Source organism: Magallana gigas, chromosome 9, assembly GCF_963853765.1.
Source record: "Magallana gigas chromosome 9, xbMagGiga1.1, whole genome shotgun sequence".
Taxonomy (NCBI): Eukaryota; Metazoa; Mollusca; class Bivalvia; order Ostreida; family Ostreidae; genus Magallana; species Magallana gigas.
This window is the reverse complement of record NC_088861.1, coordinates 5169890-5186939: the sequence shown is the minus strand read 5'-3', so window position 1 is coordinate 5186939 and position 17050 is coordinate 5169890. Positions and strand designations below refer to the sequence as shown.

General features: G+C 30.7%; 1 protein-coding gene across 1 annotated transcript in view; it reads right to left on the bottom strand.

The window, feature by feature from the left end:
* Positions 1-640: 640 nt before the first annotated feature.
* Positions 641-17050, bottom strand: part of LOC117685375 (uncharacterized) — a 46485-nt gene continuing 30075 nt past the window's right edge. The window contains exons 11-17 of the mRNA XM_066071989.1: positions 11373-11570; positions 10937-11152; positions 10218-10418; positions 7742-7781; positions 7252-7657; positions 6992-7170; positions 641-3865 (exon numbers count right to left, since the gene is read on the bottom strand). Coding sequence (XP_065928061.1) covers positions 2435-3865; positions 6992-7170; positions 7252-7657; positions 7742-7781; positions 10218-10418; positions 10937-11152; positions 11373-11570 — 2671 coding nt within the window. The 3' untranslated portion in view covers positions 641-2434. The remainder of the gene's footprint in view (positions 3866-6991; positions 7171-7251; positions 7658-7741; positions 7782-10217; positions 10419-10936; positions 11153-11372; positions 11571-17050) is intronic.

Sequence of the window (17050 nt, the reverse complement as noted above, 5' to 3'; positions counted from 1 at the left end):
GGTAACCATTGACAAAACCCCAAAAATATCTGATTGTGTTATTTCTGATACAACGATGAAATGATTTATTGAACGCCTCTCGTAAATGCACTTTTCGCCAAAGATTGTGAATAATCAGAGCTGTAGTGATAGATGTCGAAAAAATCTTTTTGTTGATAAAAAATGACAAAAACAAACCGTCAACCATCTCAAAAATCCATTAAACGAAATACAAATTCAAAGCAAACCTCCAAAAAGATAGAGGTAGGATCAGGTGCTAGGAGAAATGAGCATCCTCAGCCGACCGGTCGCACCCGCCGTGTGCCCCTTGTCACAACTTGGCATGTCATAATCGAAGTAAATTTCAAAATCGGGAAAATGTCAATATAGGGAAAATACGAAACGTTGATGATTTGGTTTGTGATGGTTTAATTGTGATTTAATTCGGGAAAATTCATGGCGTCAAATAAAGTAATTGCTTGTTAAGTTGCAAACAAATATAATTTTGGAGTAATAATCTTAAAATGGATGAATAATTTTGAAAATTAGAATAAATAAAAAAAGAACGCATAAAAACACATTTATTCTAAATTTAAACATTTAAACATAAAAGGAAACAATATGCCACCTAATGTGGAATTGTCCAACTGTACAGCAGCTTCCTAATAACTTCATAAACAAAAAATATAGATATTGAACTGAATCAAGATATGTTTAAGTTTGGAGAATACAAAACTAGAGAAAATATTCGACAGGGCAATGTTATATTTATGCTAGTTAAGCAATACATATACAGAAGCAGATGCTTTAAAAGTAACTTATTAGTCCTTTGGGTACGACATGAGATAGAATCATATATTAAGGCAATAAAATATACTGCAAACGTGGAAAACAAAAAATGAATTAATATAAACATTTTTTGTTTACATACGCAAGTTGAATCCAAGACTCTTCGGCTTAACATATTTGGATATAAACACATATACTGCAAGTTATGTTCTTTGGTAAAACATGCATTAAAATCGAATACTTCATAAATCTGATCTTTGATATAATATAACTGTGTGTCAAAAAGAGGGTAGTTTTCAAACAGAAAAACCAAATAAACTTTAAACGACTCAATTTTTAAATGAATGATTAGGTGATTAGGTTTATCCTTTAACAAATCATTAACCAATTTTTATCTACTTGTAGCACATAAAATGTTTTTAAATTGGGACGTGCCGGTAGGGAAGAGGAATAGCTTGTCATACTTTTAAATTGCTTGTTGACATGGTGCGTCGCAATAAATGATCAAACTTATGTTTGATCAATTAAGTACACTTATATATAGACCATTTATTGCATAATTTTTATCTCTGATATCAGTCCATACATTCCGTGCTTTAATATTTGGGCTAAATTTCGTTTTATTACAAAAACTCATAATGCTAAGCCCAAGAAGCAAAATTCTTGATGTTCCATATATAAAATACAGAGGAACTTATACGGGGGTGCATTTAGATATGTCATAAAAAATAAAAAAATAAGTTTATTAGTTAGTTTACTGGTTAATTAAACATAGCACTTAACATGACAAATATCAAATGAACATCTCCTCAAAATAACACTGCAACTCGATTGGTTTTCATTATCTTCATCAAAAAAGAAATGCTCCTTCTACCCTTTTATAAGATACTAAAGGTCATTTTTACAATAAAATATTTGTACAAGTGATAATTCACTTATCATATTATACTTAAGTACAGAAAGTGTCACTGGAGGTCTAGAGAAGTCGATGTTACTAATGTTGACACAGGTTATCACTGTACACACTTTATTTACATTCCGTTTTTCTGTACTGCGAATATTCAGTTCTATTCCAAATGTGTTAATCTATTTCTTTTATGACTTTCAATCAAAATTCTATAAAAATAATTCAGAATAATAAAATACAATTGAATTTGCTGCAGTTTCGACGAACTTGCAACATTAAGCAATAAAGCAATCCGCATATATAGTATGAACGTACACCAAATAACATATATCCATCACACATATTGAAATAAACATGTATGGGATCTACAAAAATTAAAAGAATGAAAAAAAAAATGTATCTGAATATAAAAAAATTAGATCATTCTTTAAATTGGCCCATACATTTTAACAAAACATTACGTTATAAACAATGCTATTTAAAACAAAGTAGTGTACACCAAAGAAAAAAAATCTACTACTAACTAAAAATAATCATATGCAAATCCAATGTACAAAGGATGACTGCACTTAAAAAAACCCAATGTAATATTTGGGAGAAAATAAACTTTTTAATCAAGCATGTCTCTTCCAGTCACAGGAATGATCAACATCCAGAAAGTTGGAAATATAATATATTTCAAAAGCTGAAGTACAACATATTCATAACATACGTCTCATAGGAATCTCTGGGGAAATTTTAAATCCTTATGCAAATGCATTACCACAACTTCTTCACATATTGAACTCCACGGGCAAATACATTCTTTTTTCGAGGTCTAACTCTAGTTTGTATAGTAGTTCCCATGGCTAAACCGATGTTTCCATGGTTTCTTCTTGGAAAGGTTTTCCCCGTGATTGACTTTATATTTTCTCTTGTGTGTCGAATATTTTGGCCGAAATTCTCTACGTCCTGATCTACGAGTGCCATTCTTTTTATCTCTTTTAACATTTGTACTCTGTTGAAATAACCTGGTTGTTTTTCTGTTTCCTCTGATTGTATCATAAGGTCGATATGTTCTATTGCAGACAAAGGATCTGGCCTTAATGCAATTTCTTTTAATCTTGTCTTACATTGGTTCATTTCATTCATCATCGACATTATTTCTTCAAAGAGATCTTCGACATCATTAGTCAATTCTTCTATGTATGTTTCATGCGTAAGAGTGTGTCCTTGAGCAGCTTCATATCTTTCTTTCATTTCAGAGTACGTTTTTTTAACAGTTTCCGTAACATACTTGAAAATATATGGAGTGTTTTTGTGATCTGACCATATGCATTTCCCGGTACAAATTCTACAATGCCCAGTATTTTGATCCATCGCCCAACAGCCGCTTTTCTTGTCGTCATCTGCAATTTTGCATTCCTCATGACAGGTGGTATTACATTGAAGACAGTTTGTCACATGCTGTCCTTTGGGTAGGTCTACCAGTTCCTGTCTTGTTTCTTCCACTTCGTATTCAAAATTTTGATTATCTTCTATTTCATTCTGATACCTCTTAAAAATATCCAACTGTTGCTGCAGTTCTGATAATTTGGATAAACCTGCAGTGACTTGTGGTCGAATATTTGATATAACTGTTTTTAACTGCTCCCTCTCATCTAAAACATTTTTCGTTTGACAAAGACTTCTTGTTTGTAACCTACTTATGTGCGCAAAAAACATTTCAAAACTGCTACAACCCATCTTCCAGAACATGGGAGATAGTGTGTTATGTATCAATTCATTGTTTTCAGCAAATAAAGCTGAATTGTTAAAGCTAAATGTTAGCCCAAATGGAAGCCGAGATTCTTTCAGTGAAGCAAGTACAGGGGGCTTTGCACCATCAGCAAAGGTGATGAGCGTGCATATGTTTGATTCAATATCTTTTCCGAATAAAGACATGATTGAGCTAAATATGTATTTTTGTACCACTGTGAGACGTGCGTCTGGAGCTTTGACAATAAAGCAAACTGCATCAATATATAAAACACCTTGGTCCCCTTTTGCTGAAAATAATTGCCTAATTTGATCGACAATGGCATTATCGCGTTCAATTCCTCTGGTGTCTCCAAATCCCGGTGTATCTATGATATTAAGCGTGTAGCTCAGCCGACTTCCCTCTGTTGGATATATTTTATATACTGTTATCCATTCCGTTTGGGAAATTGCCTGAAATAACAATTTCATACACTCTTCATACATTTTGCATACATCGTTGGAACAGCTTATTTAGGTAGAATATTTTCTGTTTCTTCTGAAAATGCATTAATTTAAAGAAACACAGTGACACAAAAACAAGACTTAGTGAATTTGATGAAATATAATTTTTATGTGGCTTTTGTAAATTGTGTTCAGTTCTTAAAAATATAAAGTTTTCTCAAAATTACACGTTTTAAATAAATATTCAATTGTTACGGATAAAAAATATAATTACATGTTGGCCCTACACGAAATTATTGCTTGCTTCTCCTTCTACAATTGTACGCATGCGCAGAAACTATATAAACAATCATGACCTCTAGCCACAAAAAATGAATAGTCAGTAGACCGGGGGTTTTGACTGATTCTGTGAAGAAATAGGATTACCCGAGAAGGGAACATGGTGGCCTCATTAAAATCAAACGTATATCCTTGCTATCATTATCAGAGATGGATGTTAGGAAAGTCACGTGACGCTAAACGTAAACTTTGAAAAATTATTCCAGATCATGTAATCTTCGTTTTTCCGCTACATGAAATTTGCATTTTTGTCTGCATTTCGGTGCAGATGAATGCACAAAAACTTGTCTATGATCATCTTTCCTCCCGATATTTTGAATTTATGAAAAATATCTACTAAACAAATATGTAAGTTTGAGTCACAACATTTCTTTCAGGCTATTAATTTTCTTCAGAATGAGTCGATGGTCATTTTTATACGTAATTGATAACCTTTAAAAGAAGAGCTTTATATGAAAATAAAGGAAAATATACTAATTTATACTCTGTCCCGAGTTTTTGCTTCCACAACTTTTGCTTGATATTTTAATAATTATAAATACAAAGAAAGATCAGATAATTAATTTGTCAACCATTAATCCTCCTTAACGATTCATTTTTATCTCGTGTCAAAAGTTTCAGTATTGAACTGGATCTAATGAATACGCGGGTATGTTGCGGCAACTCTCAGCGATCGATTGAGTAAAAATTCCTCTGATCGATATGACGTCACAATAAGCAGCATGATGTCATATTTTACTCAAGAAACCTGTCCATTCTAACTTTATTACTGGGTTAAATTATAAAAACTACAAGCATAAAATGTCACTAGAGACTTCTCTTTCTGAATATATCTTTGATTTTTTCTGCATTACGTATCATTAACATTGATGAGTCAAAAGCATCTTTAATGGCGAGAGACAAATCATCGGAATGCAGTGTAAACAAAACCGAAATAAGACTTATATAATAAAGATACCTAAGATTTAGATAATTGTTAGTTAGGTTATTATCCGGATAATACAGGCGTGGATATTTTGTTTTACCAGCGAGTGTTGTAAGGTAAGCAGATACAGATTTATATGACTTGACCGGCCTTTTCTCTGTCAGTGTGTACCAAAAAGGCAAAAGTGTAACAATACCCCAAATATTATGAGAGATGAATTGGCAAACATTAAAATCATATGGCCTAAGATACTTTAAAAGTTCTGATAGAATCGTTTGCTTCGTTGTTGTAATGAAAAAAATCAAAGTACTGAAGTACTGTCGGGAGTTGATTTTATCGATTATTATCAATTTTAAAATCAACAATATGTTATTTTGCAAATAGTTTCTAATCTGTATTTAAATTACGCACATTTTTATAATATGAATTCTCGAACTTTTCCGACAAAAATTTCGAGAAAACCCCATATTAATCATGTTGTGTAATATTTAAAGGTATAAATCATTCTATCAAACTCTGAATTAGTAATCGAAATATTTAGATCTAAAAAATGTAAACGTCTGGATCTAAGCAAGATTGAATTCTAGTCTTGTTCAACCAGACGCTCCGCTGTCTCCGTTAATCTCCGACTGCTTTTCGGAGATTTACGGAGACAGCCGAGCGTCTGGTTGAACTAGACTTTGTTGAACTCTGGTGTAGGGATACATACGACTACAAAAAAATAAATAAATTGTTCGTACTATATAAAATCTGACTATTTTCAAGGCATTTATAGATATGTTTCCTTGAAAAACAATGGTACAGCATACAGTACACCGAATTTATCTATTATTTTCAAGATCTAAGTCTTTCCAGCGGTGATGATTTGTGCTTAGGTCCAAACACTGTTTCAATTTCGGTTTGCCAGGGTAACTGCATAGGAGAGTTGATTAAAATCAACTCCCAAAAACGTATTATTTTCAATGAAATTGAAGAAGTTGAGGGGTTTCCGATAAATATTGACAATATTTATTTTATGCGATTAACAATAGGATTCTAGCAGTAATACTAATCAACATGAACTAATTGCCGATCGAATTAATGTATCATACATACAAATAAACTTTGGGGTAGTGTTACATTTTTGGATTTATTGTTAAGGTAAAAAAATGATCTATTTTTAACTGTCAAGTGATAACATGGGACGACAGACTCGATTCCGAAGTAGAAATATAACATCTTGGTGAACACATTTACTTGATATTAATATTTAGCACTGTTTTCATAAAAATAAACAATATCTAAAATGACCATAATATTGACGATCATTTAACCCAGACTTGCCTTTACCTACCTGCGTATCTTAATACATCTTAACTATAAAACATATTTCAAAACCTTTTCAGTTTTTAAATGATATATTCTATTTTGCATTCACTGTTGATTAGATACATGTACAGCCATTAGCAATTAATTAGCTTTAGCAAATATGTTTCCGTAGCAAAAACCTTCTTTTTTGTATATTTTTGATTGCAATTTTAATTCTTTAAATCTATAGGATACCGAAAACGTTCTGTGTGAACTTTTTACATGACGTCACAATGATTATCGCTTATCGTTTGACGTTTGCTATATTGTTAACGTTAAACATTGTATGATTTATCATTCTAAACAAATTGTCAATCTCAAACGTAAATGTAAGTAAAAAAAAAACCAACAATGTTAAAATGTTTGCTTGGATACAAATTAGGTTAGAACGTGATTAAGTCTTTAGCCTCTATCAAAGGCTTATAAAAGTAATAAACAGCAATTTTATAAATCTAATCGGGATATGAACATGGTTATTCCAGGAAACATTTTAACTGCCCTTTATTTCTCATATGAAAGTTTACCTGATTATGTGTTTTCTTTTCCTCTTCTTCCAATGTAACCATGGTGAAACGAAATGGGTCCTCAAAACTAACACCCATTATGTAGTTTGCAATGCCATCAACTAATGTACTTTTTCCAGAGCCCGTTGCTCCAACTAACATTATAGTTTTTTCGTCATGATAGTCCGATGAGGGATTGCCTAAAAAATATGAAAATATAATATTTTGTTTTGTAACGCAATTGAAAAATTAAGTTAAGTTAAAAAAAATTATCAACCTACCGAGAATTAACTGTCTAGTACGAGCAGACTTATTTCGAGCATTTCCATTTTCTTCCACCGGAAGTAAATATATTGATGGATTAGAACTCTTGTTCTGAAGTTGTGAAAAACCCAGTAGAACTGTAGCTAAAGACTTCTTTGTCTCAATGTTTTCATTAACTTGACCAAATGGACCTTCCTGGTCTCCAAATATTCCACGAACTTGAAATTTGTATTTTGTATTTGCCATCAGTCCTGGTACGACTATGTGGTTTTCATCTGCATCGGTTTCGATAAATTTCCATTTTGCATTTGCTTTGTTAGTTTTATATCGAACCTGATACTGATTTACACTTTCGCATGATTTCTCCCAAATCAATGAGACGGAATCAGATTTGATGTACATAAGTTGTGGTTTTCCAGGGCACTGCAAAATTATATAAAATCAAATAATGCTAAAATTTCAATTTAATCTTCTTTGTTAGATCAACAATTGCAATCAAAATTTTACCTTGTTATCATATGATCCTTGTTTCTTTTTTTCCAAGCATCTGAAATCCAAGCAAACAAACATGTAGATTGTGACTGCTTTTTAAACATAAATTATTCACAATTAATAGCTTTTCAAAAGCCTTGCCTGACTAAAAAAATAATTCAGTGGAAACATATATCATTAAGGCAATCTTATGAGAAACGAATATCGATTTTCATTCGATACTGTTTATAAATTCATAAATAAAACGTGCAAATTTGTAAAACAATTTCATATTTTCTTTCGATCTAGTGCATGTATATATATATATATATATATATATATATATATATATATATATATATATATATATATATATATATATATATATATATATATATATATATTTGCATGTGAGGTGTTAGTGAAAGATAAAACAGTAAAATTTTAAATTTGTGTTTGTGTTTTTAAGATGCAAAATCGAACGCATTTTTGTCATTTCTAACGGCAGGAAATTAATAGGTCAGGATAAAGCTGGCTACATATGTACACCCGGTGTGTTCGGTGTGATGTGGAGTAACTCATGATTCCAATTTGGACTCTTTAATTAAAAGGTACGCACATATTACGGCGCGAAGTCCTGCTTTAACTTTCATGGAAAGGGTGAGATATCAGATGCTTTGAATTAACTAATCAACATATCCATGGGGAGGTGGTCGAATGAATGTTTTGACATTTGTTTTGTAACATCTACATGCACAAATATAATACTCTAGATCGAATGTTTTAGAAGATATTAATTAAGGCACGCGAGTTATACACATGTACCTTTTTTTAAGATGAATGAAATCGCCTTATTGGTCGAAACCGGGGCACGCGATTTAGTTCTTAGCTATTCCAGCTAAATGAATATACATTTGTTTTAATCCAAACTGATGTTTTTTTAAATAATGATAATATAATACCTATTATTACTTACATTGTACCGTTAAAGAAATTATGTAACAACTTGTCGCAATGACACCCCCCATTTTGACAACTCAATTATGGCTAATCCGTTTTCAAATCAGGGTTACATGTATATGTACACATGAGAATGGTTATCCTTCCTTTTACCTGAAAACTCTTGCATTTTGCTTATTAAATAACATATAACATGTTCATCAATTGCGAATGTATAAGTGACACCTTAAATATAGATTGGTTTATTTTTTTTAATGAAAAATATTGATATTGCTTGCTTCCATTGCCTGCACTGTTTTGGAGAAGGCAACTTTCAAACCTTAGATTTCCCTGACGTCCTAACGTAAGGAAAAAAACAGAAAACCACATCGCATTAGCATAAGATCAAAACAGTTTGTTATTTTTTATCTAACAAAACGTTAAGATAAAATTCATGCTGTACAACGTAAATGCATGTTTTTTTAATCATGAAATCACAAACATGGACAAAGTTGAAAGAATATAGAGTAAAAAAGAGGAAAGATTTACTGCATCTGAGTATCTAGCAGATTAACTGGCACTTGGGTGTTATATACAAAGAAATAAAATATTTGCGCTCATATAGGTCGTAGTTTCTTTGGTTTTCATGAGTTCTTAATTTAACGACACCGCCATTTAGAGTCTAATCGTGGACACATTAAATTGCCAGTACTTGACTGCCAACGGCGTTTATTTCATAGAATTATTCACTTTTCAGTTTTCTTTTAATTTATTGTAACCTGGGTGTTTTTTCTTCTAGATAATTTTCGTCTTTAATCAGTTTGATGAGAAACTGATGTTCATGATCAGATTATTGGAATGGTTCTATTGATAAGTGTTTCCAAAGAATTTAGCAGGATCTACCTTTCAGACAATTTTATACTTCTAATATGAAAATAATTTAAGACTCAGACTGTCGTTGAAATGTTAGAATTGAATTCTATGAATTTAATTTGCAATTTATTTTCATAAACAAATTACAGCGAAAAAAAGATATTAAAAATATAAACTAAATAAAATCTATCAGTTAGAAAACAACCACCAATAATTATTCTTAAAATAAATTGATATTAACACATATGACATGATATGTAAACACAAATCTGTCTTCTTAACTATGATATCATTAGCATCCTGTTTGAGTATGGTAAAAACCGAATTAAGGAATCTTTGGAACAATACAATTTACATTGCATTGCATTCTATATATGTTCTATACCTCTTAATGAGGTAAAGAAATAAATATGCATTTTCACGTCAACAAATCAAAACAATAATGCAAAAAATATATTTCCCTCAAGAAAATAATACAAAGTATCTTTTTGAAAATATAATTCAAACGATAATACATGTACATATGAAAATGTGCAACACATTCCGTATCAGACCTTGATCATAGGTAAACATACCTTAAATTTAATTTGTTTAAAACAGTTATGGAAATCAGTCATTTACATGGTCAGCGGTTTCACTTCAGTGTTTGGATGTAACGTAATAAACTGATGACATTCATAAAGAAGAGGTAACTACTTACTGTTTGAAACTTTGAAGTTTTCCAGCATCCTCACATATTTCATGGTGTCTGCTAACTCTGTTACGAGTATGCTGCTGGGCACAATCTTTACATAATGCTTCAGGCACGTCGCACGTTTTGCAGAAATGAGTTTGTTTTCTTCTTAAGTTTTTGCGGAGACAGAGGTCGCAAAATTTAATTTTCTCATCTTGTTTATGTTGACTAAAAAGAGAACATAAACCCTAAGTTTAACTGTCAGTCATAATTTTCCATAAAACTATTGGAAAATATCTAAATAATCGCTTCAAAATCATTGACAATATTTCTGAATTAAAAAATGTGTATTAATTTCCAAAAATGCATTTCTATTTATCCCGTTTGTATCTCAAGATGCTTGAAATTTGTTTGATAAGACCATGAAGTATAATATATTATGAATACCTTTCCACATATTGCAAAAAGAAAGATACGGGCATAGAGACTGTTATTAAATCGCCATGCATGTTACATATGTAAAGGATGATATATTAATAACGTGTTTAATGTTTACAGATATGTTTCAAGAGGACCATTTTAATTTCATTTTAAAATTTGATGTTACAGCATAACTACAGATACAAATATGGTCGAAACCTTCAACTTTTGTGATACTATTTTATGTTATATATTTTTTGACTAAAGAGCAGCTGTGATATTTTTCATTAAAAAAACCCCATGTTTATTATTTTCTATTTACTCACTCAGATATCAAAATTCTCAGCGAAGTAGAAAAGTTTCCAATTTCATCGCATAATGCATGACCTCTACTTAATTTCTGCCGAGTGTGGTGTTGTGCACAATCTTTACAAAATGGCTCAGGAACGTCACACGTTTCACAAAAATGCGTTGCTTTATGACACACGTTTTCGTTCAGACATGGAACACATAATATATCCTTTTTGTTTGATTCATTATTACTAAAAACAGAAAATATGTACTTAAATTATCTGAAATAGGGCAAATTTACCGATAAACATCAAAACACATTCATGATTTGTTTCCGTTTGCTTGTCCCTTAAACAACTCTATTATTACATTCAAAACTAAAAAAGGTAATAGAAGAATTTAACTTTTGTAAGGACTATTAACATAAACATAGCTAATTTCGTTCTTTGTTTGTAATAAATGGCTTCTTACTGTTTTTGAATGTTCATTTTTTTCATTTCGTTGCACAATTCATGACCTCTACTTAATTTCTGCCGAGTGTGTTGTTGAGCACAATCTTGACAAAGCGGCTCAGGAACGTCACACGTTTTGCAAAAATGCGTTGCTCTAGTTTGTATATCTCCATAGCCACAGGGATAACAGAAAATTTCCTTTTTTGGTATATCTTCACTGAAAAAAAAAACCGCCAAGAACATTCACTACTGGCTCTATAAAGAATTGAAAGCGCCATTCTTTACTGGTAATATGTGAAATTTACTGATATTGTACCATTATTGTTGAGAATTGCTGATACTCGCTGATAATTGTAGTGTTGTTTCTGATAATTGGTGTTGGTTCTGATATTTACTCAGGTTTTTGCTGGGAGTTCAGATATCTATTGATACATGTATTTACTGAGATTTGCTGTTGGCACTGAAAATTGCTAATATTTACTAAGAATATACTATAATGGCCAGGGAATTTTCAAGAGATAAAATAACATACTCAGGTATTATTTCAATTAAACAAAAAACAAATACCGTGCATTGTTTCACAACCAAACAAATTTAGGTTTGATTATTTTTCTAATTATTTGCTTATTTGTTTTAATGTATATTTTTTCGTTTTATTCCTGTTTCAAGTTCTATTTAAGCCGACTAACACAATTCATCACATAAATAAAATATATATAGTAATCGAAGAAAGCCACCCCCCTATCCCCGCACGCGAATCCATTCGATACTACAGTGTTAAGTCAAGAACAATCCATGCTTAATAGATCTTTTTTTGAAGATTTCAACATTTATATGTAATTGATAAAAACATCTAATGGTTCCCCATTTTGAGCGATCACATTCATGTATTGGACCATATAAAATAATCACAAACCTGGCCATGATTACTAATTTTGTTTCCAAAATAAAGTCAATCACTTTAGTTTCACGGTGTTTTGCCCGGTCATTTACATTCGTTTATTTTAAGGCTACAAGACATATACCAATGTGGCCAGTTTTCTACCCTGTCGTGTGTATAGTCTGAGCGTTTTCTGTTAGTTCTAAAGGTTTTCTTGATCCCAACATACAAAAGAATTTGTTCTGCATGTTTAAGCGTGGACTTTCACTATATAATCGTTGATTTATTAAGGAAAATCAATTGAATTGTGTGTCTTTTTTTTAAATTAGAACCGATTGTACGAGTGTGTGTGAAAGAGACACACACAGAGAGAGAAACACACACAAAGAGAGAGAGAGATAGAGAGAAAGTGAGAGAGAGAGAGAGAGAGAAAAGAGAGAGGAATTAATAAATATAATTATATCTAACTTCATCTAAATCGAACGCATCTTATTGATGAATATATATGAAAATTATTAGGTTATTCATATTGTTGTCAATTAAATACTCATCATTTTGATTAAATATTTTCATTATCATGGATACCTAAATACGGATATTATATCATGTTCTACACAAGGTGTCAGACTAACACTTTACAAGGTTGATGATTGCGACATTAACACCTCTTTATACATTGAAAGTATGTATATTATACACAGATACTGCCTCGCTAATCTTTCTGTGAAGTGAAACTTTGAAGACATTATGAAGTCCTGACCAGGTTTCTTTTATATTTTGAAAAGAAATCATCATTGTCAGAAATGTGTGGGTTTTTTTTATTATTAAAAAAAATTGATCACCACATTTAGAAATTAAATATTCTTGTGGAGTCTGCCTTCAGTTAATAATTTTCGCGTGCCTTTCTAACATTAATCTAAAATGTGGTCTGTTTGTATCCTAAGTTCAAAAGAACCTATCAAGTAAATAAAAAACAATTATATATTTGAAAAAATCTCTAAGTTAAACACATACCTACCGAATATACACTTGAAAATAAATTGATTTAAATTTGTATTATGTGTTTGTTAATAATTTAAAGACAATATTTTAGGCTAAAAAATATTCTCAGTATTTTTCAGCAATTGTCAGTACCAGCAGTTAATCTCAGTAAATATTAGTTATTATAAGAACTAACAGCAATTATTAATTACAACAGTAAAATGATCAATAAATATCAACAGTTCCAAGCAATAACAGTACAATATCAGTAAACGTCACAAGTTATCAGTAAAAATGTCATTTTCAGTACTTTTTATAGCCATTAGTGATTGTTTAAATTGTTTGAACAATAAGGGATTGAATGTTAAATTTATTATGCTTGTCGTTTATGGTCAATATCTAGTAACTGATTCCAGAGTGTCTTTTTGTGTTAGAACCCTTATGATGACATAATTGATTTGATGAATTTTTCTCGTACTTTACGGCTTAAAAGGAATTATGTAAAAAATAAAACAATTTCTTGCTTTTAAATTTCAAAAGTAATCTTGATACCTATAATTCATTTGAAAATAATTTTAAAGAGGAAGTCAAGAATTTGTTGAATGCTGTTTTTGAAGAGACTGTAAGACTGATGATTCTAGAAATATTTCCTGGTTAAAAATGGACAACACCTCTGAGATTTGTTAGTAATTTCTTCCGTATGTCATGAAAAATGACATGATTTTTCATTTTTTTTACCTCAGGTTTTAGCCCCGTTACACCATTTCAAACAAAGCTATTGTAATGAAGCATCATCAAAGAAATTTATATCTTGAATTTTATATACCTGGAGGCGCCTTAAGTTTACTAGAGGTTTACCATATAAAGTAAAAAAATGATAAGGCTGTCATATATTTCATCTTCTTAAAAAAGTGCTGTTCTTTTAAAGATGGAGTCATCTGTACTTGAGAGTTTATCTATGAATTTAAATGAAGGACATTTTAAAGTTGTTTCCATGTAAATAAATGAGCTGCAAATGTACTTGCTCGAAAGTATTGTTGAAATAGAATACAGAAAAACATTAATTCATGTAATTGTGTAAAAATATGTAGAAGTATAACGATATTCGTCAGCCTTGAGCACACAAATATTAATAAAGATGAATTGGTAATGTTTTCCTGTTACCGAGCTTAAGGGGTTGTGCTGCCATCTTGTACATTTGAGAATTGAAAATGTAAACATTTCATGAACTTACTTATTTCTACCAAAAACTGTCCATAACTGTTGTCAAAAGATGAAAAAGAAAATAATATGAGGTTCTACATGTTGTTGTGTGATATGTGAATTATGCATACACGTGCAGAACAATCTCTTTTTAATCACTTAAAAAAACATAGGTAGAAGTGCGCAACTGTAGAATTATTTTGAAAGTTTAAAAATCTGATTTATAATTAAAAAAACAGGGTTTATTACTGTACTCTCTACAACCATTAATTGAAAAAAATGTAATCTTGTACATTTTAACTTTTCCTTAAAGTAGGGTACCCTAATTTTATCAGTCGGCCTCGGATCTAGTTTTAAAACAAAAAAATCCTTAAAATTTTAGTGTGTATGGGTTCACTTAGACGTTATTTATTAAAAAGAATATGAATCAAATATGACAGATGTTTCTGTAACAGTTTAAAGGTGTATTTTTCAGTTATATAGGGATATGAAAAAATCAAAATTGAATCTTTTAAAAAGTAGGAAAGAGGTCCAAATAAATTGTCTGAAATATATAATAAACAATTTTTTCAATGAAAATATTACTTAAGATCAATTCAATGTAAGAATCAAAATTCGGTGGCCACTCATAGTTACATATTTTCTTCATACTTATCAATTTGATAGACTTTGGTAAGTAAAAAAGTATAACACCATTTATTTCATGCAATGTGGTCCCGTTGCCATGGTAACGGAGGGTCAAGATGTAAAAATGGCATTTTAATGCTTCTTTGAGAACATATTGCGAGTAATGTGCACAACTTAGGGTTTCCAGGGCAGAATATATAATTAAAAATCGTTATCGTTTTTCAACAGAAACAAAAAAATTCACGGAGAAACGTATATTTTTAGAGCGTTTCCATGGTTACTATCAGGCTTGGGGCGAATAACATTGTAAAGTAATGCATTACATTACCATTACTTCATGAATTTGGGCATTAAATTACCATTACCATTTCTTGATTTTCTTGAAGTAATGCAGTACATTACCATTACATGAGTAAAGTAATGCATTACCATTACCATTACTTTGTATTAAAAAAGTAAAGCTAATAAAGAGTTTTTACAAATGTTTCAAATATAAAACACTCTTTAACATATCTACAGGTTCATGTTCAGTATCAGGTTCAAATTCAATGACTATATATACAAGAGACATTCTTTATTAGCTCAATATATAATAATCTTGTGGCATTATGAACAACATATTACATAAGTAAAAAGATATTTATAGACATTTGGCATGATACAATGTCAGATATGATATAGAGACACAGAATTAATGCATAATAAAAAACAATTTATGGAATAGTGTTGGGGTTATTAAAAAGCTATATAGAGATATTTCTTCAGATAACACAAATCTTTATAATTTTGGACACTTAATTGTATTAATTTATAGACAGAGGGTTTTTCCCAGTTATATTTCTTAATATATTTTAATAGGATTTCTTTATGCTGAGTACACTTTAAGACAAAAGATTGCTGTTGCACTTTATGATCAAAGTTTCAAAGGTTTCATCTTTTAACTGCATCCTTTTAGTTTGAAAATCTTCCCAGCTATACTAAATAAACGTTCTACAGGTGCAGTGGAAGCTGGGACTGAGAGATTGTTTGACAATCTTTATCTTAGGATATATTAAGTGAAAAATAGAAAAAATACATTAATCTTGTGTTTTCTATCAGTCCAAACTAATGTATTATATACATGTACAACAGAAGAGAGAGAGAGAGAGAGAGAGAGAGAGAGAGAGAGAGAGAGAGAGAGAGAGAGAGAGAGAGAGAGAGTAGAATTATTTTCAATGGGTTATAATATTGAAAGTGATTTTGATTTTCATCATGGATGGACAGTGTATTCATTTTGCCCTTAAAGGTGCATGTCTGTCCCCTATTCTATTGGGACATGGCATTAGGGAAGGGGATTGGGGTGTTTAGCACTTCGAATTCGTATAACAATAGATTGTTTTGATACTTAGGTTATCCTGGGGGCATAGTGTGTTGTTGACACATCTTTATTGAAGTGCAAATTAATTGGAGTAAATTGTTTAAATGATTTAAAACTCTTAAAAACAACCCTCATAAAAATGATATGAAACTGTGTTGTTATATCTAGTAATATGAACAATTAAAAATTAAATTTTATAAAAAAAATTTAATACAACTAAAACATTTTTATTTCAAGAATTATTTCTTTCTTCTTTATAATAAAGTTAATCAAATTCAACTTCAACTATTCATTTATTCATCACATTTTTTAAAGTGAACATGCATAAATAAACATAGTAATGCAAAGTAATGCCATGTAATGCCAGCATTACACTAAATTTTGGAAAGTAATGAATTACATTACCATTACTTGTAATGCTAATTTTGTGGTATTACACATTACTAGCATTACATTGAAAACATGTAATGCATTGCAATGCATTACCATTACATTTAGCATTACCCCAAGCCTGGTTACTATACAGAAATTTTAAAATCTTTTTTCTTCATTTAATTATGAATGTACAAGTAAGAATTTGAAAATTGAGTACCGTTGCTAAGGTAACAAGCTTTAAAATAAGAAAATTATAATATTTTAGGCATCCTTG